Source organism: Corapipo altera, unplaced genomic scaffold (assembly GCF_003945725.1).
Source record: "Corapipo altera isolate COAL_440 unplaced genomic scaffold, ASM394572v1 171, whole genome shotgun sequence".
Lineage (NCBI taxonomy): Eukaryota > Metazoa > Chordata > Aves > Passeriformes > Pipridae > Corapipo > Corapipo altera.
Genome location: NW_020884972.1, coordinates 795,992 through 818,023, shown reverse-complemented (window position 1 = coordinate 818,023; position 22,032 = coordinate 795,992). Strand labels below are relative to the sequence as shown.

At 48.8% G+C, this 22,032-nt stretch overlaps 1 protein-coding gene across 3 annotated transcripts in view; it reads right to left on the bottom strand.

The window, feature by feature from the left end:
- DPYSL2 (dihydropyrimidinase like 2) overlaps positions 1-22,032 on the bottom strand; it is a 59,078-nt gene that overhangs the window by 13,432 nt on the left and 23,614 nt on the right. For all 3 annotated transcript variants that reach the window (XM_027665206.1, XM_027665207.1, XM_027665208.1), the window contains exons 5-9: positions 9,076-9,240; positions 8,132-8,193; positions 6,942-7,022; positions 5,698-5,766; positions 1,190-1,310 (exon numbers count right to left, since the gene is read on the bottom strand). In XM_027665206.1, coding sequence (XP_027521007.1) covers positions 1,190-1,310; positions 5,698-5,766; positions 6,942-7,022; positions 8,132-8,193; positions 9,076-9,240 — 498 coding nt within the window. The remainder of the gene's footprint in view (positions 1-1,189; positions 1,311-5,697; positions 5,767-6,941; positions 7,023-8,131; positions 8,194-9,075; positions 9,241-22,032) is intronic.

The following is a 22,032-nucleotide window of genomic DNA, read 5'->3' as shown; positions in this document are numbered from 1 at the left end:
CAGCTGCACAACGACAGCAGTTGTTTTCTGGGGTGATCCAACATTCAGCCACTTTGCTGTGTCAACACATCCTCCTTCAGCACCATCCCCACCAATGGAGCTGGGAGAGGAAGGTTTATCCCAAACAGCTCGAGCTGCTTCCACGCCACAAACAGAAAGAGATGCCTTGGGAATCAGTCCTCCTCCCCAGAACTCACTTCACAGGAATCACGGGACCAAAATCCTCCTGAGCCAATGCACGGACACAAATCTGTTTGCTGCAGTAGGAAACCAGCTCTTCTCACACCAAACACCCAGATGGAAAGTGATGTCATTTGTGTATCCATCCAGGCTTATTTGGAGTGCATAAAATCAAATCCAAGCCTTGGGAGGAAAGAGGGGGGCAAATCATCCCTCCTGCTTACTCACCCACCCAGAGCTGCTTTAAATAGAAATGAAGGGTTTAGTCACAGGATAAAGCAGGAGACAGGCACTCACTGGGGGGAATCCTCCCTCCTTGAGGGCAGGGCAGCAGGGACAGGGCTCCTGCACCACTCAGAGCAGCTCAGCTCCCTCCCAAACCTCACCCAGAGAGGAGAGACACAAGGTAGCAGCACCCACTGCAGCTCTGAATGTTGCAGAGTTATCAGAGGGGATTGCACTTCCCAGCCTGAGCCAGCCCCTTGATCCCAATTCCTGCCTGGATGTCAGGCTGAGAGCTCCAGCACATGAGCAGGATCTGTTCCACAAGCAAGGAGCACAGTGGGCAGCTGGAGTTGGGGACCTCTTTGGCTACTCCAACTAAATCCAACAGGGTTAGTGAGTCAACATCCCTGTCAGGGCTCCTGGAATCACTTCTGACCCCGGGAAGATCAGCAGAAAGCACCAAGGAAAAAGCACAGCAGCTGGAAGTTGCAGTCTGTAAGGGGTCACTAAATGGAGACAGCATGGAATGACTCTGGATAACAAGGCAGCCCAGTGTGGGAGGATGAGTGTGAACAGAGAGGCTCAGGATGAACAGAAGAAACAGCTCCTGGCTCTGACAGGACCACTGAGCACTCGTCTGGGGGAGATGAGACAGAAGCAGTTGCTTGGGACCTTTTAAAACAGAGCCTGGACGATAACACTGGAAAAAGAAACCTTTCCTGTGGGGATGGAGTTGATGCTGGCAGGGAGTTGAAGTGCATGAGCTCAGAGGGAAACAACTCACCCTTTTTCCTGGCCTGAGCAATGACATCAGCGGCGCTTTTGCTCATCACCTTGGTGATGTAGAGGGGGCAGTTGGTCTGGTTGGCGATGGTGATTGCCCTGTTCACAGCCTCTGCCTCCACCTGAGGGACAAAGGCAGGTTAGGGACAGCCCAGACACCCTCAGAGGGTCACAGCAGAGCGTGCAGGTCCAAGACGAGGCACTTCCCACCTCTCCAGCTCTGCAAATTCCAATTTATAGTGTAACCACGGCAACTAAACGACATCAAGCTGCAGTCCCCTCTCATCACCACCTTTTCTCTCAGGCTGCTCCAGAGTTTCTCTGCCAGCAGGCAGAGTCTGAGCTAAACCAACACTCCAGGTGCTCTGGGTAAGAGTGATTAAGCCCCTTCTTTAACCCAGACAAAAATAAGCAACTAAATGTTGACTCAACAGAGCTACTCATGGCCCAGCCCCCCCGGGAGGGAGATGCTGCACCACACACCCTGGTGAGCCACCTTTGCAAACAAGCCTCCTAAATTGTACCTTCCACTACAATCTCTGGCTTGGGATCTGACAGAGTGTGAACCACCCCATAAATCAGCTCCTTTTCCTTTTCCATGGGCACAGGGATCGACTCAGCAAAACTGAGGGGCACGTTGGAACTGCAGCCTGGGGATGATCAGCATCACCCTGCAGGTTTTTATGGATCACACCCCCTAATCACAGGATCCAGACGAGGGATTTAACAGCAGGGTGATGCTCACAGTGCCATGGAGAGCAGAGCCTGCAATCCCACAGACATTTTCCAAGTAAACAATGGAGTAAACAAACCCAGAGCAATCCACCACCTGATTCCCAAGTCCAAGAGGCTCCCAGCACCTCCCATGGACTCTGGAGGGGCTGGAGCACGCCCAGCACTTGTGAAAATCTGCTCTGCAGTGACTTATTGCACCCCAAGCACCACAAACCCTCCTCATCAGTCCCAGAATCAGAACAGGCTGCCCAGAGGGGTTGTGGACTCCCCATCCCTGGCAGTGCCCAAAGCCAGCTTGGACGGGGCTTGCAGCAACCTGGGCTGGTGGAAGGTGTCCCTGCCCACTGAAGGGGGTGGGAATGGGTGAGCTTTAAGGTCCCTTCCATCCCAAACCATTCCATGACTGTGTGACTGTGCCTGGAGGGAAAGAACCCCCTGGAAATGAACCCCCAGCTCAGGGGGCTGTGCATGGATCACACTGATGGCCAAGTGTCCAGCACAGCTCTGCTCACCCTGACAAAGCCACCACTCACTCCCAGGCCCTGTCTGCATCTGGACTGCTCAAAAAAACCCACCAGCACAACAGCTGGGAGCTTTTAAAAGCAGAGCAGCCCCCCCAGAGCCCTCGTGGTGGGCTCTGGTGCCTCAAGGGTTACCCAGCCCCAGCCTGTCCCCAGCCAGGTCTGTGACTGACCCCCCTGGGCAGGGGGGGACACAAGGGGATATTTTCAGTCCCAGCTGCCCCAGGCAAATGGAAAAGGCTGTGAGGGAGGGCGTTTGTTCCAGGAGGTTTGACTCAGGGTGTCGCAGCCAGGAGCACTCAGGGGCTGAAAGCAGAGCCAAGAAAAGCACAGTTGTCCCTTCTGAGAGACAAGGAGGGGACTCAGCCAGGCCAGGGCTTCCAGGCTGTGGCATCTGTTACCAAACTGCTCATTAAAGCAGCTCCTGGAAGTCACATTTCCACTCTGGTGCCTCAGTTTCCCCCCTCCCATGTAAAGCACTGGGATAAAACAACACACTCCCCCTAGATTTTTGACCAAACTGTAAAGCAGCAGGAGAATATTCTGTGCACAGAAGAGAACAAGGCTGCTGAATTCCTGCCTTGTGCCCAGATGCTATGGTGACAGGCACATAACAATAACCCAAGGACTAGTCCAAAGGGGAATGTTTGCAATTACCAGGATGCAGTAGAAGCCCTAGCACAGCAGTTCTCTTGGATTGGGAAAATAAAAAAAAGAAAAAGAAAAAGACAGACATTTCCTGGAGCACTTGGCCTGCTTGTGCTTCCAGCGTTTTTGTGGCTAAAATAAAAACAAAAAAAATGATGGAGAAGTCATCAGAGAGTGAAGTGAGCTGTGAGGGGGAGAGTTCTCCAGAAAGGGATGGGTGAGGCTGAATTGGGATGGTGGGGTCTTAACTCAGGCTCTGCTTGGTGGCTGGAACAAGGTGCTGAACGTTGTCACCTTGGCTCAACCCAGGGGAGTGAGGTGAGCTAAACCTGAGTCAGCAGGGAAACCTAAGGCTTAACTCAGTGATTCCTGCCAGGCTGGGAATGCAGATGTGCACGCTCCAAGACACAAACACACATGGCCAGAGCCTGGATGCCTCACTCTGCTGTAATTCCTGCTGAAATGAGTGGGAGTTTTGATTTAATCACAAATATTTCAGACTTGCTCAACGACTCCTGCTAGCTTGGTGTAGATGGAGTCTGAGTTAAGCAGCTCTTCAGCCAGATGACAGTCATCACTGAGTGCTCAGGATGGGCTTTACATCCCCTGAGGGGCAGCATGACAAGCCAATTCTAGTGTCAACAGCACCCCAGAGGGACACAACAAACATCCACTCCTGCTGAAGTCAACAGGAATTAGGGATGTGCTGCCACCCTTGGAATCTGGGCTCTATCACCAGCCAGCCTGGAGGGAGTTGGATGTTTTCAAAAGCACAGTCACTCCCACCTTGGAGGGAGGGAACCAGATGACATCGTTTCCTGCCCTGCTTCCTATGACTTCCAAGGAGGAGAATTTTGGATCAAATGCTTCCCAGCTCTGGGCAGAGCACAGCTGAGCTCAGCTGCACTGAGGGACAGCAGGGAGAGGCTTTACTGCTCCTCATCTGGGGCAGCCACGTGTCCTGGGGCAGCTTTCAGCTGTGCTGGGGGAGAGCACAGCTCTGCCCACATCTACCAGCCAGGGGAACACACAGCTCCCACTTTACAGCTCCTGCTCCACAAAGGATGAGCTTTGAAGCAGCCAGACACGACTTGGCTAGCTTGATATCCAGATTATTGAAGGCAGGAGCAGCCTTCCTTTGGGGGTGCTCCACAGATAAGCCCCAAGTGTCATATCAGCATCTGCTCCCACTCTCCTGGTGCAAGCCAAAAAACACATTAAATTTAAAAAAAAATAAAAATAAAAATGCAGGGATGGGTGAATGGAAAGCTCAGTGCAAGTGTTCACTCACAAATTCAGGAAGCAAGAGATCCCACACAAATTCTGTGAGGATTCATTTACTGTCCAAGTCGAGCATTTTCCTCCCCCCAAAATGATTTATATTCCCACTGAAATGCCTCTGGATGCTGCCTGTCTGAAGAGAGGAGAGGAAGGAGAGCAGGAGCATGAGGGGCACGTGTGGCTGGATGATCTCACCCCCCCAGCTGCCACATCTGGCAGGCAGCAAAGCCCCAGGAACTTGGAGGAACAAAAAGAACTGCTTGTACAGAACAGATGGGCTCCACAAACCAGGAATGCCACGGTGAGGTGTCCAGCCCAGAGACACTGAACCACTGGGAAGGAAGAATGCAATGGGAACCAAGCCTCAAAGGCAAAGTTTCAAGGCTCTTTCTTACCCTTGAGATTTATTTCAAAGACTTAGAGGGATTGGGGTGCTTGTCCCTGGAGAGATCAATGGGGAAATGTGAAGGTTTAGTCTATTAAAGCAGTGGGCTGAGACCTGAGCATTATCTTCCTTTTCTGTGCCTTCAGCAAAGCACTTAATCCCTTGGTTTAAAAAAAAACACATCCACTCTTGGTGAAAATGTCATCAAAATAACAAATATTACAGGAATGGAAGCAATGCAAGTGCCCAAGACAATGTCAGGATTTGGGCATACATTAAAAAATCCTGCTGATTCACTGCAAGCCTGATAAAGACCAAGAGAGAAGTCCAAGAGATTGGATCTAGAAAAGTCAGTGGCAGAATCTTGCCAACATAACCCCAAATTCAGGAGTCTTTATTCACTCAAAACTGGACTGGAAGTGAGGGGACACTAGAAAAACTTCAGGGTTTAGCTCCCTAAAAACCCACATCATCAATCAGAACGTGGCATTCTGCAGGGATTCCATTTTAAAGTGTTCCTGAGCAGCAGCTGAACCGAGGAACTGGTGATTCAGGGAAACCTGTGCTTCAGGTTGAACATTCCCTACAGCTTCCAGAGCAGGATTCCAGTCTGGAATGTGCCCAGTCCCACCAGCTGCCTCCATTCTCAGTGTTTATGGTGGGCTCTGTGGCTCAAACACATCTCACCTCGTTTTAGGCACCTGATGTATGAGCAGAGCCTTTACAGATTATCTCCAATAATTAACAGAAAGGGAGGAGCTTTTTCCAGGTTAATCCCTGGAAGTGTCTCAGCCTCTTCCCTCACCCCTTGCAGCAACAACATTCACAGTCAGGATGAAATCCTGTTTCCAGCCACATTCATCCCAGCAGGAAGCACTTGATGGCAATGTGAAGATTTTATAAACTGGGGGGGAAATGCAAAGGCAGGGAAGTCCTCACCTCCTCAGGTCTGCTCAGCACGTGCCCTTCAGGGCCTGTGATTCCCAGTTCCAGGATCCTTTGCTGCTCCTAAAGCAGAGAGGGAAAAAAAGAGCAGGAAAGAGATTTAAGGCAGCAGCAATTTTTCTTGCAGCTGTTGGGAAGGGGTACAAGTGAGCTCCTCAGCATCTGTGCTGGGGGAGAATCACATCAGGGCCCTGCAAACAGAGTCCTGTCCAACTTCCCTTGCTGACAAGAACCAGAGCTCCCAAAGCCCTTGCTGATTTGTTCACAGGAGGTCAAGGAAACCTTTTATCTGGATTTGCTTCACTCTGGGTTCACAGCCCCTCGACTCTCAGTTCTCATTTGTGTCTATAAAACCATCTCTGAGAGGTGGCAAAATGATCTCTCAGGAAAAAATCATCCTGCAACTGCAGACAACTGAGCTCAGAGACTCAGGTGAGCTCTTTGCTAGTCAGACAACAGAGAAATGCCTGAAACACAGTGTATAAAATGAGCTGGAGATCAAGTCAAACCCAAATAAATTATTAACATTTCTTCTTTGCTGCTTTTTGGAGGATGAATAGACCCCCAGATCAGCATCCCAGGTACTGTGTGAAGCTTTAATCCTTCCCACTCCTCTTATTTACTGCAGAGCTTCTTATTTATTGCACACAGTGACAGTCACACCCAGTTTTCTACTTTTAGGAAAAAAGGCAGAGATGTCCCACATCACCACAAACCAAAAGCAAGAGGCTTAAAGACTCAGGTGGGCTCTTTTCTAGTCAGACAACACAGAAATCCCCTGCATGCCTGAAACACAGTGTATAAAATGAGCTGGAGATCAGGTCAAACCCAAATAATTATTAACATTTCTTCTTTACTGCTTTTTGGAGGATGAAGAGACCCCAAACATCAGCATCCCAGGCACTGTGTGAAGCTTTATCCCTTCCCACTCCTCTTATTTACTGCAGAGCTTTTTATTTATTGCACACAGTGAGAGTCACACCCAGTTTTTTACTTTTAGGGAAAAAGGCAGAGATGTCCCACATCACCACAAACCGAAAGCTGCCACAAAAACCTGCTTCCTCAGTGACAAGGGCTACAAAATGCATAAAATGTGCTGTCCAGCTCTGCTCCCAGCCCTGCCACAGCTCTGCCACGCTTCTACCAGTCGAGGTGACTCCTTTTGCAAAGAAGGAATGGGAATTTCAAGCCCTCCCAGCATTTGGAAGGGAATAATGCCCAGAACAAACAGGCCATACCTCGGCAATGATGTCACCGTTCTCGGCGTGCACTTGGGCTGTCGCGCCAATATCCCGGATCACACTCAGGACCTCGTAGATCTGGGAGACAGGGAACACACGTTATTCCAAAGGGAACACTCCCACAGGAAAGGCTGGGCCCCAGACTCCTCCAGCAAACAGGGGTTTGCAGAATGGAAAAGAGAAGGGGGGGCATTAAGAAATGGAAGACGCGGTTTGCTGGACACGACCTGTTCTCCTGCCTGTCACTTCATTCCCTAATTTCTGCAGTTGGATGTTACTGATGTGGCAGAGGAGGGTTGTTCAATGGGTTTGGGATATTTACCACGCTGGAGGAAGAAATAACAACAGCAAAAGCCCACAGCTGGAGTGATTTTAAAGAACTCCCAGAGTTGTAGCTGTTTCGTGCCTTCATTTCCTGGGGCCTGGCATGAAGAACACCCCTTACATTTGAGTGCTGGGTGCAGTTACTCCATGAAAATCCAGTGTCTGGAGGCAGGAGCAGTGTGATTTCCCACTCCAGCAACCACTTGGAGAGGGCTGAGGTCGAGTAACCCACAACTGGCGCCGTCAATGGGCCCTCATTAAAATGTTTCCAGAGTCATCAGAGATAACTGTGACACTCCGGCACCTCCTACACTGCTCCAAACAACTCCCAGGCATTCCTCTCCTCCCACAGCTTTAGGAATATCAGCTGCCCCTCTCAACAGTCCAGATGTGCCCAAATGTGCCCACAGGAACAGCAAATAGGAGGGAAATTCCTTTTTAAGTTCCCAGCAATTCCAACAGCAGGAAGCATCTCAGGACCAGGCTGGGTTTCAGCTTATAAACAGATTAATTAACCCAGAGGTCTCACTGTCCTGCTCTGTGCAGAGGCATAAAGCAGCAATTCATAAAACTGCCACTGCTTCCACCCCAAGGGAGCTGGAATAAAACCTCAGACTTCTCAAAATGAGGGGTTTGCTGTTGCTTTCCCCAGCCAAGCCTTTCAGGGTTCGTTGCTGGTTGGCTTTCATTTTTAATTAAAAATATAATCTTCCAACCAGAGCTCTGGGTCCTGTTGCAAACCTCAGGTTCTGTTACACACACAAAGACTGGAGCCAGAAGAGAATGTCAGGTCCAAGTACATTGAATTTAAACACTTTTATGTGCTTGCAGTGACAGAAGCATTGAGCACCGAGCCTTCCTACCTGAGAGTCACTGAGCTGGAAGCGATCTTTGAAAGCCATGTACACCAAGAAGGAGTTCACACCTGGGAGAAAAGAGAGCACAGGTAATGCTAGAAAACACAGCCCCTCCAGAAGCCCCCCAGCAAGCAGCAATGAGACAAATAAATGACTTTAATCTGCTGGGAAATGTGCACAGACGTGTGTGCAGCCAGGTCACAGCACCTGGCCATGGGGGATGTGTTAACACCAGGGTGAGCCCATGTCCCAGCCATGGGGACAACTAAACCTGTGAAATGAGAATATTCCTGTGGATTCAGCGCTGCAGGAGGAAAAATACAACCCAAATACATCACACACAAAAGCAGAGACTGGGCCTGGCTGATCCCTCGCTCCCTCCAGGAGGGCAATGGGAAAGCTGGGGGTGATGTGTTTGTGCTGCCCCAGACACAGGGAGTGCTCCTGAGTCAACTTTACCCCTCCTGCCTTCAGAACCAGCAAAAACTCTGACCCAGCACATGTGGAAAGCACTCACTAGGATGTGAAATGCTGAGTTTTTAAACTACAAACAGGATGGAAAATTCCTCCAGCCCACGGATGAAACGCTGAGGAAATTAAAGAGGGGGAGAACCTCTGAGGTCATTTTACTCTGCTTTTTACTTTTAGCAGCCAGAGTTGGATTGTTCCTTCTGGGCCTGAACTTCCCTTGTTTATAACAGTTTAAAAGGCTGCAATTATCAGCTCCCTGCACTAATGAGCTCCAATGGCCTGCACTGGACACAGGTGCTGCTCTGCATGGCAGCAGCAAGAGAATCACCCCTGGAAAATCAATCCCTACCCTGCAATACCAACTCCCCAGACCTTCACAAGGAGCCAGAACAGGCCTGAAACACCTTTCCTGGGGAATAAGAGTAAAATCCTTCACATGAAAAATAAAACAAGGAGGGGAAAGGCTTCCCTGAACTTACCATGATCTTTAACCAGAGCTTCCATCTCCTCCTGGACACCTTTATGCCACTCAGTGATATCCACGTGCAGGGAGTAGTCACAGCAGGATTTGCTGTCTGCCCATTCTCTCCACTGGTCAAATGCTGTCAGCAAACTGGTCCCTGGCTCAGGAACCACGTGGTCAACTGGGAAAGACAACCAAAGCACTGGTAAATGGCTGGCACAGAAGCTTCCCTGGGTACCTAAGATGCTCGTGCTGTGCAGAGGTTGGCATGAAAACAAGACATCCACCCCCTTCCCCTTAAAATGTTTGAGTTTGAGATTTCTAACTGGTTTCTGAAGCAGGAGATGCAGCCAGGAAAATTCTGGAGCAGCAGCCGAAGGGGAGAGTTGTTCCTACAGCCCCTTTAGTGCAACTGGTGCTGCACAACCCCACCAGGAGCACCTTCCAGGAAGGAAAATCCCAACTTGGAACTCGGAACTGGACCAGAAAGAGCTGCAAACAACTGTTTTGTGTTGCTATCATGAAACTTAGACCAGTTTGAATCACCTGGAACAATGGAAAACTGTCTCATGTTCACTTTTTTAGGACTTTGACTACTGTTTTCAATGACCTGGGGTTGCCCAGAGCTTTAATATGTGTTCATGCTTATCAAGTTCCTGTGATTTCTTTCCCATTCCTAGATCTTTAGAAAAAGTAACTTTTGGTTGTTTATTTGAGGGTTGTGATTTTTGTTTGTGTGTTTTGTTTTGGAAGGAGCAGGACCAACAGTTTGTCCTGGCTGGAGAGGCACCTCCTGGAAGCAACAAAGGTCCTGCTGCCTCTGCATCTGCTCAGTTTGCTCCTCACTCCAGCCCAACACCTCAGGTCCAGCAGCAACAGGGCTCACAGGCAGAGCAGCCCCAAAGGGTGAAGGTTTAGTGTTCCCGGTTTTCATCTGAGCACGTGGGATCTCTAAGATCTTCTCTAGACATGGTGAAACAAAACAAGCAAGTCAGCATCTCCAACCCTGAACTGCTGCTGGGAGAGCAGGAAAAGCCTGTGGGACTTCAGGGGTCACTGCTGAGGAGGAGGAGAGGACCTGGCCTGATTCTACATCAAAACACACACCAAAAAAAATAAAAGAATGCTTCAATTATCAGCAGAGAAACTCGAGGGGTTTATTTTTAACTTCGTGGTGAGTATCAGGGCTGCCATCAGCTCAGCAGCTCTAAATCACAGCTGGGGGAAGAGACACAGCCCTGGGTCCTACTGGCTCTCAGTGGAGAACAAAGCTCTGCTTCACCCCCACACAGACACAACAGCCAAGATTTACTGGTTTTGTGCTGCCTTAGGAACTGGATTTACACCAGGAGCTCTCACCCTGCTGCAAAACCAGCACAACCCTCCTGAACAGCCACGAGCTTCAGCGTTGTGAGGACACCTCTGATGTCTGAGCTCTGCAAACGCTGTGGAAAGCCAAGAAATGACCCAAAATCATCCCTTCTCTCTCTGCCCACCCCCTCCCCCTTTTGCAAAGGAGACTGTGTGACAGGTCAGGATATTTCTGCCTTCCCCAAAGGTCTGTGTTGGCCCTGGAAGCAGCACCCCAAGGGAAGGACACGATGTGCACATATTTGCTGATGTACTGGCAGTGCAGCTGCAGCTTTGATCAGCTCAGGGCTTCAGGAGTGGCTGGTGGTCTCTGTCCACTCCCTGCCCAGCAGAGAAATCCATGCTATGGCTGAAAGCTTTGACATTTGCCTGTTGTCTGGCATCACATCAAGGATGTCCTTTTTGGCCACCATTGGGAAAAGCAACCCAAATATAACCAGACAATCAACTGACCTGTTCTTTAAAAAATCATCCAATTCCTGTTCCATGATCTCCTCCTCCCCAGTGGTCAGAAACCTTCTGTTAACTTCCAGACTGAACTGTTTCTTGGCCAGTACAAAGCCCCTTGTCACTCTGCCAAAGTTAATCTTTAGCTTAAGTAGAACGAACAACAAGGAGAAAAATAACATTCCCTTTGCTTTACCAGTGGGATACAGAGAACCCCCAGGTCTGCACAAATGGCCTTAACACAAGCACTGTCTTCCTCAGCCCACTGCCTAGTTAAAAAGCCAAAAAAAAAAAAAAAGCTCATTTTATCTCTAACACATCACAGTCATAAATCCATCCCTACTCAAGGCAAAAGAGCTCTGTCAGCCCCAAGATGATGGATGGCTCGTGGGCATTGGGAAATCCTGCCTGAAGGCACTGAGGGGTTAACACAGAGTCTTCACAGCCCAGCACAGAGTCCCCAGGAATGACTCTGGGGCCCCCAGGAACGACTCTGGAGCCTCCAGGAACGACTCTGGAGCCTCCAGGAACGACTCTGGTGTCTGGGATCAGAGCTTTATCACCATCTCAATTCATGCACAGCCCAACTATGACTAATGGGAGGTTGTGGAGGGAGTGGGAAGAGGGGTAAGGGAGCTCTATCAGATCTCTGACAAAGTCAGACCACAGCTGGTTGCAATAAGGGGAAGGGATGGAGGTGGTGGTGCATATGTGCAGCTCCAGGGCTCAGGAATATCTCAGATGGAAGCTGTGCTGCAGGCACATCTCACAGCAGCTCCCCTGAGCTCCCTGACAGCCAAACCACCCATCAGCCCCATCAACACACAGCACACTTTGTCTCCACAGCAGTTTTCTGCCAGGCAAGTATTAGTGATCAACCACTGCACCACATCCACGGGGAAGAAGACAGCAAGGAGGAGGCCTGGGTGTGCCAAGGGGAGACAACAAAACCTGGGATTAAACCAGTCCAAAGAGACTCAGGGAAGGGACAGAGCAGAGCAGAGCACGGGACAGTCACAGTGACATCCCTGGAGAAGGGTCCAAGTGCTGGAGGTCAGGCTGGACCTGGCACACAGCACCCTGGAGCAGGATGGATGCTGTGCTCCCACAGAGGAGGAGGCACAAACAGCAGGGAAGACATGGAGAAGGTGGATGTAATCCCAAGTTTGAGGTAATTCAGACACAAATGCCAAAGACTCCTCGATTTTTCCATCCCTTGTTACAATGGAAGGGACCAACCACCTCACAAGATCATGGCCTACATCCCTACACGTGAGGGTTGGGGGTTTTGGGAGACCAAATCAGTAAGAAAGAGCCTAAACCCTGGAAAGGAGAGGAGCCAGGGTTGGTTCTTCTCCTGCTGTTGAAAGAACCGGGCACTGCAACTGCTTCTGCCTGTTGGTGTGGCCAGGGATGGCTCAGGGAGAGTTCTCCCAGTGTTCAGGAACAGCTCGAGAGCCGGGAGGAAAACAAAACAGCTTTTTCTTGGAGGCTTCGGAGCAGCAGAGAGCAGCAGATGAAAGCTCCATCCCGCCGCGTTCCCACAGCCCCAGGCTCCCAGGATGACCCTGGGGGATGGATCTGCCACAGGAGCAGGGACACGAGGCCTCCTGAGCCACGGGAACACGCAGGGAATCCGCCCAGGAAGACTTCCCAGGAGGGAAAGGCAGCACTGTGCTGACCCTCCTGAGCTGCCTCTCCCAGGGGATCCCATCTCACCACCCCTTCTTCCCTCCCTTCCCCTCAGAAAGCAGGGATGTGGGAACCCATCTCACCACCTCTTCTTCCCTCCCTTCCCCTCAGAAAGCAGGGATGTGGGAACCCATCTCACCATCCCATCTTCCCTCCCTTCCCCTCAGAAAGCAGGGATGTGGGATCCCATCTCACCATCCCATCTTCCCTCCCTTTCCCTTGGAAAGCAGGGATGTGGGATCCCATCTCACCATCCCATCTTCCCTCCCTTTCCCTTGGAAAGCAGGGATGTGGGATCCCTGGAGCGGCCTCTCACACTCTGTGAGAGGCTCACACACAAGCTGTGGTCACCCCTTTGTCCTCCCTGATCCCTTGATGCTGCCCAGCCCTGATGTTTTCTCTTCCAGCTCAATTTTAAACTCCAAGCCAGCTCCAAAACCAGAAAAAAAACCAAAAGAATTTTAAATTAAAAAAAAGAGAGAGAGAAAAGAGAAAAGGAAGTATCACTTCATCATTAGGAGATATTTAAGTGATTCCAAGATTTATCCTTTCTTTTAGTTCGTACTCCACACTTGAAGCCCACAAAAAAAGAAGCACACAGGACATCAAAGGCTTCCAGTATAAAATGGCCTGTAAACCTTGAGGGACTGGGACTGAGAAAACCTTTTGTGAAGGTGAAACCTTCAAAGGAGGAACAAAATCGTCTCTGGGCTTTGTAGTGGCTCCCTGAATCAGAGTGAAATTCAGGCCTAATCCAACATTTCTCTTTATTTAACTTCCACTCTCAGTAAGTCATATGGCAAAGCCAAGGTTAGTGGTTTCTCAGCTATGGGCAGGACACATCCTGTACATTTATTTTTTAAACTTCTGAGCTGAAAAATCTCAAAAAATGTGGCTCAGGAGCAAACCAACCTGTTACATCAGCAAAGGAACTGCTTTAAAATAAGAATAAGAACAAGGGGGGTTAGATATTACAAATAATCTCTTTTTTTTCCCCTTGGTAAAATCCTGACAGGATTCCAAAGCGACTGAGAATTAGAGGAATGGATTTAAAGAGAGTGTTCCAAGTATGGGGGAAATAAAGTGAATTAGGGGGATGGATTTAAAGGGAGTGCTCCAAGTGTGGGGGAAATAAAGTGAATTAGAGGAATGGATTTAAAGGGAGTGCTCCAAGTGTGGGGGAAATAAAAAAATACAGTTTTAACATAAGAATGGAAAATCTAAGTGGGGTAGGGAAGTGATGGCATCACTTTATAAAGTGCATTTACTATCACATATTAGCATATTATTATCATATATTAACATTTAACCTGTATTAGATTCTACATAATCCCATTTACAGACACACAAGTAATTAAGAAACTTGGATCACTCCTACTTGTTTATGGAATTTAGAGAATCATGGAATATCCCAAGTTGGAAGGGACCCACGTGGATATCAAATCCAACTCCTGACTCCACAAAGAGCAGCCTAAAATTTGGACCATGGCAAGCTTGGCTTTAAACATCTCTTTGTCTTCATTCAGCTTTAAACCCACCCCATGTGTTTCACTCCAAATGGTGCCAACCTCAGCTTTACAAAATGTTGCTTCCCATCTTGGCCCCCTTTTCCAAACTGGGATCCACTGGTCCTTCCAAGCTTTTTCCTGGAGCAGGGAGATATTCCAGAGGTGGGCACGAGGGATCCAGCACAGAAGGCTGGGGAATTAACCCCCAGCCTGCAGGATGCTCTGAGAGCAAAGCCAGGAAAAAATCCCACATAATCTCTTTCTGGCACTTGGAATCTCTCAAAAAAAAAAAAGAAAAAAAAATGCCTTTATAGTTTTGACCCCTTGCTAAGCTCAGGAGAAATTATGGCTTCAGTGAGAGAGCTGAAGGCAGCTCTTTTTGCCTCTCCTTGCAAACAAAACTCTACTTTTTGGATGGATGTGCTCATGGGTGGGGATTAATGGCTTTTATAGCTTCCTGGTATTGTGGCATGTGCATTTTTTTCCCCTCTTTTTTTTGCATCCTGCCTCATTGGAGCAGGCCTTGGCTTGCAAACAGCCCCTTCCTGCAGCTTCTATTAATAGCCCTTGCTTCCAGCTTTCCCCTGGAATGGGTTTGGTTTTTTTTTCAACTGGTCTAATTAAGTGTCATCCAAAGCATGCATGAGATTTTTCTTGGGCTTCAGCTAATGAACACCACCACCAGGAAGGAGAAAAACTACTTGATGTGGACAATATAAACCTGAATTAGGGTCAGATGTTACCAAAATTGTGTATGCAATAAAACCATGTACTCAGGGCTCCAGTTGCTATTCTAAACTGCAGTTTTACTCATTATTTCCTGCTCCTACAAGCATTAAATGTGCCCTATTGTTTAAGAGGAGTTTATAAGGTGAAAATCCTTTAACATTGAAGCTTAACTGTTAGCAGGCAGATTTCCCCTACCCAAAACTTGAAATAGCAGCTTGATCACTATAAACACATCTGCCTGTTTAATACCACTTAATCCCCACAGCAATTGCATGTGATGAAATCTGGTGAATTTATTGAGTTGTACATTCTGTCACAAGGCATTTTATGGAGAGGCTGTAATTAAACTCAGCCCTGGTAATTGCACAGCTCCCTAACTTCAGAGTCTGGAGCTGTTGTGGGGCTGTGGCTGCAGAGTTCTCCTGGCACTGGGGTGAACTGGGAAAGCAAGTGGAATAAAATCAATATACATGAACTGGCAGTCAGGCCCTTGACTGCCCCAAAGAGCTTCATAGAAGATTTATCCCATAATCACAGACCTTACTTCAACCAGAGACTTCCAATTCTCAGCTGGTAAAACACCACAATCCCTTCTAATTTTACCTGGGTATCATGACCCTTTTATGTGTCAAGAAACTGAGCTACCAAAAGCTCTCCTGTCCAATAACAAAAGTTGTTTCCAAGTTAAACCTCCCAGTAACAAAAATTCTGATTTAAGTATTGAAACCCAACCTCCAGCTCAGCATAGGAGGAGACCTCAGCATCCATTCAGGATAGAAAGAGACCTCAGCACTTCTTCTGAGCTCAAAAAATCCCAAATTAAGGAACCAAGAAGAGTCTCACATCTCCCATGTTCTGATTTCATCCCAATTCCTCCTCTCAGACACACTCCAGGTCCTGGGTTTGATCCATGGCAAGGAAGGACAGCAACAAGATCACTCTGAAGGCAACTGTTCCGTGTACCTGGTGCACCTAAACTGCTGCACTTGAAGGTGATTAGAAGCCAAATACAGGATGTTTTTGAACACTCTGGCTCCAGCAATCAGAATTTAGCTCTGGCTATTTGTGGGGATTTATTCCCACATTATTTTACCGTGGGGTTTTTTCCTCCCCCAAGAAAAGATACCGGAATAAAGAGATTATTCTGAAGAGTAACATCCCGGCACAGAGCAGCACTTCCAGTGCTAATCCAACTACCCAAGGGCTGTTCTCCTGCACGAGTCTGCCAAACTAAGATAAAAAGCAGCTTAAATGACATCACATGTTGTTTTCTGTCAGTTTAGGCCCAGTTGACTGGACTCAATGCACAGAAATCAGAAGCTGGACCAGGCTCAGAAGAATCAGACTTATCTGTGCTGCCCTGATTACATCCTCAGCCTGCAATGCTGTTCCCTTATTCCCTCCCTGATGTCATCCAGATATTTCACTTGTCCTTTTTGCTGATTGCCTCCAAAATACAATTAATAAGTGAAGGCCAGCTGGACACAAACACAAAGAGCAATAACTAATAACCCTCTCTAGCAGCTGGAATGATGATGTATTAAGGTCAGATCAAAAAAAAAAAGGCTCCATCTCTTCCCAGTACAGGTTTATGGCACATCCAAGCTGTGCTTGTACCTCAGGAGGTCTCCACGGCAGAGGAGGAGGAGGAGAGCCAACTTCAAAGGAGATATTTAAGTGATTCCAAGATTTATCCTTTCTTTTAGTCATACTCCACACTGGAAGCCCATGAAAAAAGAAAAAAAGCACACAGGACATCAAAGGCTTCCATATAAAATGGTCTGTAAACCTGGAGGGACTGGGATTGAGAAAAACCTTTTGTTTGTAGCCAGGGATTTCAAGTGAAGACAAAACACAGCCAGAGCAGCACATCCAAGGGGCAAGAGCTGGATCAGGAACAACGGGACAAAGGATCACGTGTCCCTCTCAGGTCAGTGGAGATGGATCCTGCCCGTCAGGCTTTTTCCACTACCCAGGGAGCTGGAATTTGCATCATTATCACCAAGTTTTGGCTTCTTCAGCTTCATTTCGTGGCCCACAGTTGTCTCAGGAGAGTTGCCTCCTGCAGCAAAAACTGCAGGATGGCAGTTTTTACAATGGAAATCTGTTGTGGTTCTGAGAGAGCTTTGTGTTTTCAGGATTAGAAAAATAATTTTTTTTCCCCCTCGAAGTAAATGTGAAGAGTTCTGATTCTAAATAATTACTTTTGAAATTTTTTTTAACAGAGCTTGTGAGGGGAAAAGCAGGAGGGGAAATTCAGCTTGGTGCACCTGTCCTTTCCCTCTGTGTGTTTGCCACAAAAACATCTCCCCCAGCTGGACAAGGCCCAGACACTTCCCCTCCTCGTGGCTGTGATGAAGTGACATCCTGTTGGGAGGAAAAGGTTGTCACCAATCAGCATCACACCACTGCCACTTGTGGGGAGAGTCCCCAGCCTGGCTCACTGAAACCACTGGCAGCTGTCACCCAGAGCCACAGCCAGGGCAGCAGGAGGGAGTCAGAGCTCAGTGTCACTGCTCATGGGGACACCTGGGGTGGGATGGGACGTGCAGGTGCAGCAGGACCTGTTTTCTAACAGAGCCTCTGCAGGACAGAGATCAGGCAGCACATTCACCCCCCCACACACAGCAGTTTTCTGAATCTCTGCTGCTCCTCCCTAAGGCTGATATTGGCTGTAAATGAGCTCTGTAATCACTGACCTGTAGGAGGTCCTAACTAGATTATCCTCAGCTCAAACAGACACTCCTGGGACAGCCCCCAGCTGCTGAACCTCCCTCTCCAGGTCTGACACGGCCCAGCCTGGCCTGGGGTCTTCCCAGGTCCACCTTTGAGGATGGGCAAGTTGGAGAGGATGGGCATCCCCTGCCCTGCCAACCCAGAGCCAGACACTCAGCCTGGGGCTCTTCCAACCCCAGACCTCCAGGACAAACTGGTTTGGGAAACTCCCACAGACGGGATCTGACTTTTAGTTGAATTTTTTTTTTTCATTTTAAGCTGCACTAAGCTTTGAGGGCCAGCTGCTGCATTCTGCACCTCGGCTTCATTTCCTGTCTCAAACATGATACTGGAAGGAAATTCCTCCCTGGGAGGGTGGGGAGGGGCTGGGATGGAATTCCCAGAGCAGCTGTGGCTGCCCCTGGATCCCTGGAAGTGTCCAAGGCCAGGCTGGAGCAACCTGGGCTAGTGGAAGGTGTCCCTGCCCATGGCAGGGGGTGGGATGAGATGAGTTTTAAGGTCCCTTCCAAGCCAAACCATTCCACGATTCCATGATCAGCCAGAACTGCCCCTGGATCCGTGCAGGACACTGGGTAGGAATCACTCTGCTCCTGCTACCCTAATTCTACTCCTAAGAACAACCTGCACATCTCAGCTTTTCTCCACCTGCTGCTGTGCTACAGAACTTTCTGATTTCACAGTGGAGAAAGTCTCTGCACCTCAGTCTGAAAAGTATTTTGTACCCCATCAGTAGCTGAACTCTTCTCTTTGGACACTGAGGCTAATCCTGAGGAATCTTATCTGCAATAAAGCCTGTTGGGAATTATCATTAACTGTCACCCACTCTGGAATGAGAGTTTTGAATCAATACTGGTGTATTTAAACAGAGAATCCTGTGACACAGCCCCCAGCTGCTGAACTGGCCCCTCAAACATTCTGGGATCTTCCCAGAGCCATGAAAAACCCTAAATTTGGGGGCACAAAGCATCACATCCTCACTGTGCTGTAGTTTGACGACTTCCCCCCTTGCCTGCAGAAAAAAAGAAATGGTTCTCAAGGAACTCCTTCCCCAGCTCCTGCTGCCTGCAGGCTGTGCCAGGGAATTTCATTCATATGTAAAACACCCAGAGTCCCCCAGATTCCAAAAATATCCACCCTGCACACATGTAGCTGCTTCAGGAACAAAGCAATCTGGTGAAAACACGCCCAAGAAGTGGCTGAAAGGGGAACTTCCAAAAGCATGGACCCTTCTGATGGGCTTTGAAAACCCACCACGGCATTTTCCAGGCGATATTTGCCTGGTGAATCCATTTTATCACTTAGAACAGGACCCAGGAAGCCAAAAACACTTTCCTCTGCATCTGCACTGGGATGGATGGGGAAATATCTCATTGCTTGGTGGTGGCACCTAGTGTTTCCCAAATTGGCAGCTCTACACAAAAATGATCACTTTTGACTTATAATATTCTTATAATATTATACTTATAAGTATATATAATACTTATATATTATATATAAGTATATATTATATATATTATAATATATATGTAATAAATATATATTATAATACTTATACTCATTAATATGAGGTAATTAATTTGAATTAAAGCTACAAGCCCTCAGCAAAGCCACCTCCCACTGTGGACAGCCAGCAGGGAGGAATTAAAGGACATTCCCACTGTTTCAGGGGTAGTCCCAGCACTAACTGCAGTGTCCCAAGGGAAGGAAAGGGTTTTCCCAGGAGCCATAACTCCTAAGTGCCCATCTCTGCATTCCTGGTGAATGCACAGGGCTTCCATGGGAGTGAGGGCTGGGAAAAGCTGCAGGCACAGCCCCGAGCTGGTCCCAACTGGCAGTTTCTAAGCAAGGCTGAAGTTGTGCCAGACAGGAGGAGCTCATTTGTATTCCTGAAACATTTCTCCCTCTCACCAGAAAGATTAAAAAAAAAAAAAAAAAATCCAGTTCCTAAGAAACAGATGGGATCTATGGACTGAAGGGGCTGAAGGAGAGAGGGGAAAAACCACTCTGCTGATGGAAGACATCAAATCCCACTTCACAGACAAGGCTCCCAAATCCACCCCAAGTGGGAAATCCTACAGGGAGTCGGAGCTTTTCCTTCTTTCAGGCACCACTTGCTTCCTTCCCCTGCCACACAAAAAGCAGGGAGTTAAAAGCTCCTGTCTGCCCAGGGTGGTTTCTGCTGAGTCAAGCTCAGGGGAAGGCACAAGAAGCCAAGGAATTGGACACCAGTAGGAAGGCAAAAAAAATCCCTGCCCAGAAAAAGAGGCCAAGAAAAGAGCCCCAGGCACCATTTCCTGCTGCTTCCTTTAAGGCCTTGTCTGGACTTGAAGGTGATTAAGGCAGTTTATCCAGCGAAGTTTAACACACATGGCCTGAAAACCCAGCACAGACAGCTAATGGTGTTATATTAAGGCAGGTGGGTAACTATATTTTATTTTTTAAGGGTTTTTTTCCCATCTGCAGTAGACAGGTTTTACCTGGAGGACCCAACTCTTCCACCTGCATCCTTCAAAATATCACAGACATTTTCCATTAATGGAAGGGGCTCTAAAAGACAGGACACACCAGAGATGCCTGCTGGCTCTTTACTTCTCCTTTTTAAGGCCTGGGACTTGGGGATGAGAGCTCTGGACATGTGAAAGCAAGAACTTCTGGGACCTTTGGGACTTTTCACAAGGCCATGCAGTTATAGGACAGGGGGGGGATGGCCTTAAGGTGAAAGAAGACAGGATTAAATGAGATATTAGAAAGAAATTCTTAACTGTAAGGGTGGGGAGGCCCTGGCACAGGTTACCCAGAGAAGCTGTGGCTGCCCCAGTCCTGTAAGTGTCCAAGGCCAGGTTGGAGCAACCTGGGAGAGTGGAAGGTGTCCCTGCCCATGGCAGGGGGTGGCACTGGATGGGCTTTAAGTTCCTTTCCCACCCAAACCATTCCAGGGTTCTACAAGAAAAGCAGTTAAAAGCAGCTCTTCAAAGAACATGAACTCATCTCCCAGCAGTGGGAAAGCAGCACTCCTGATCCCCAGCATTATATGGAATCAGAGGTATTAAGTGCTATTGCATAAACAGACAACATTGGTTATTTCTGCTGAGCAAGAGCCAAATCCCTCTTTTTTGGATGCATGGAAAAATCTAGGTCAGTCCCATCTGCAGGAAAACTGTCAGTGCTGCTGCCATTTCCACCCTCCTGTGTTCACAACCAGGCTCCAGCACGTGTGGAATATTCTCCGTGCCCTCCTTCCTCTGCAGTGATGGGATGGAGCAGGTCCAGAGCAGAACAGGGCAAAACAAACCCAGCCAGGGCCCCCCTCACCTGCTCCTTAAAAAAATCAGCCTTGTCAAGGGGCAGAAGGATGGGAGAGGAGCAAGGGGAGGATCCAGAGCTGCCCTGGAGAAGGCAGAAGATGGGAAAAGAGGGAATAATCTATCTGACTCACAAACAAGCCCTGCTGGGTGGTTTCAGAGGATTCCCAACACCAGGCACAGGGATTTCACCTTCCAGCACTGATGGCCCAGCCTGAATATGTGAGAACCAGGGTTACAGAGCCAGGGTTACAGACACCATCACCCCCCAGGCACAGCTCCTCAGCTCCTCCAGTCCTTGGCTGCTCCTGTTCCTCACAGGAGCCCGTTTTCTCAGTGCTGAGATGACAAACAATAGCTGCAGCCCAAAGAGGGGGGGAAAAAACCCCCAGCACACCCAGCCCAACACACCCCACATCCCAGGGCTGCACAGCTGCTTCCTCCTGTGCTCTCTGGCAAAGGACATCAAGGGCTTGGCAGATTCCAGCCAGCTCCCAGCGAGCCCCCCTTTGGAAATCCCAGCAGAACAATAGAGGATCCCATCCAGCACTGCTGGGAGGCTGGAGCAGGGCAGGCTGTGCCTGGACAGTAGCTGCACACCCCGGGCAGGCTGAGCCTAATGGACTTAGAGGGGTTTAAGAGCTCGGGAAGAGGAGCTCGCACCAGGGAACTGCCCATCTCTGCTGACAGCCCCACTCTCTCATTAAGGATTTTAAGCCTGCCCTGAATGAAAGCAACAAACACACCAGCAGGAAGCTGGGAGTCGGTGGAGCGAGGAGATTTAGTGGGAATCAGTGCCCAGGCTGCAGTGGGGGGGGGATAAAAAGCACCAAGGGCAGCTGAGAAAGGGCCACGGGGACTCTGCACGACGGGCAGTGCCATCCCCTAAATCACAGAGTCCAAGGGAACCTCCACCCATATAAAGCACCAATCATTTTTTCCAGAAGCAAGTGGACATTTTCACTACATTTCTAGAGAATTAAGCATTTCTTTGCTGCAGAAGAAGCAGTGCCAGAAAGCCAAAGAGCCCCAGAGCCAGGGCTGGTCCAGCCGCACAGTTCCTCTTTCATCTCTGGGTGCAAAGAGAAACAAAACTGGGGCTGGTGCCTGGGGAACAATGCAGTGCTGTGTACACACAGCCAGGGACTTGGTGAGACACTGCAGCTCTGTGGTTGCTGCTTTTGGATG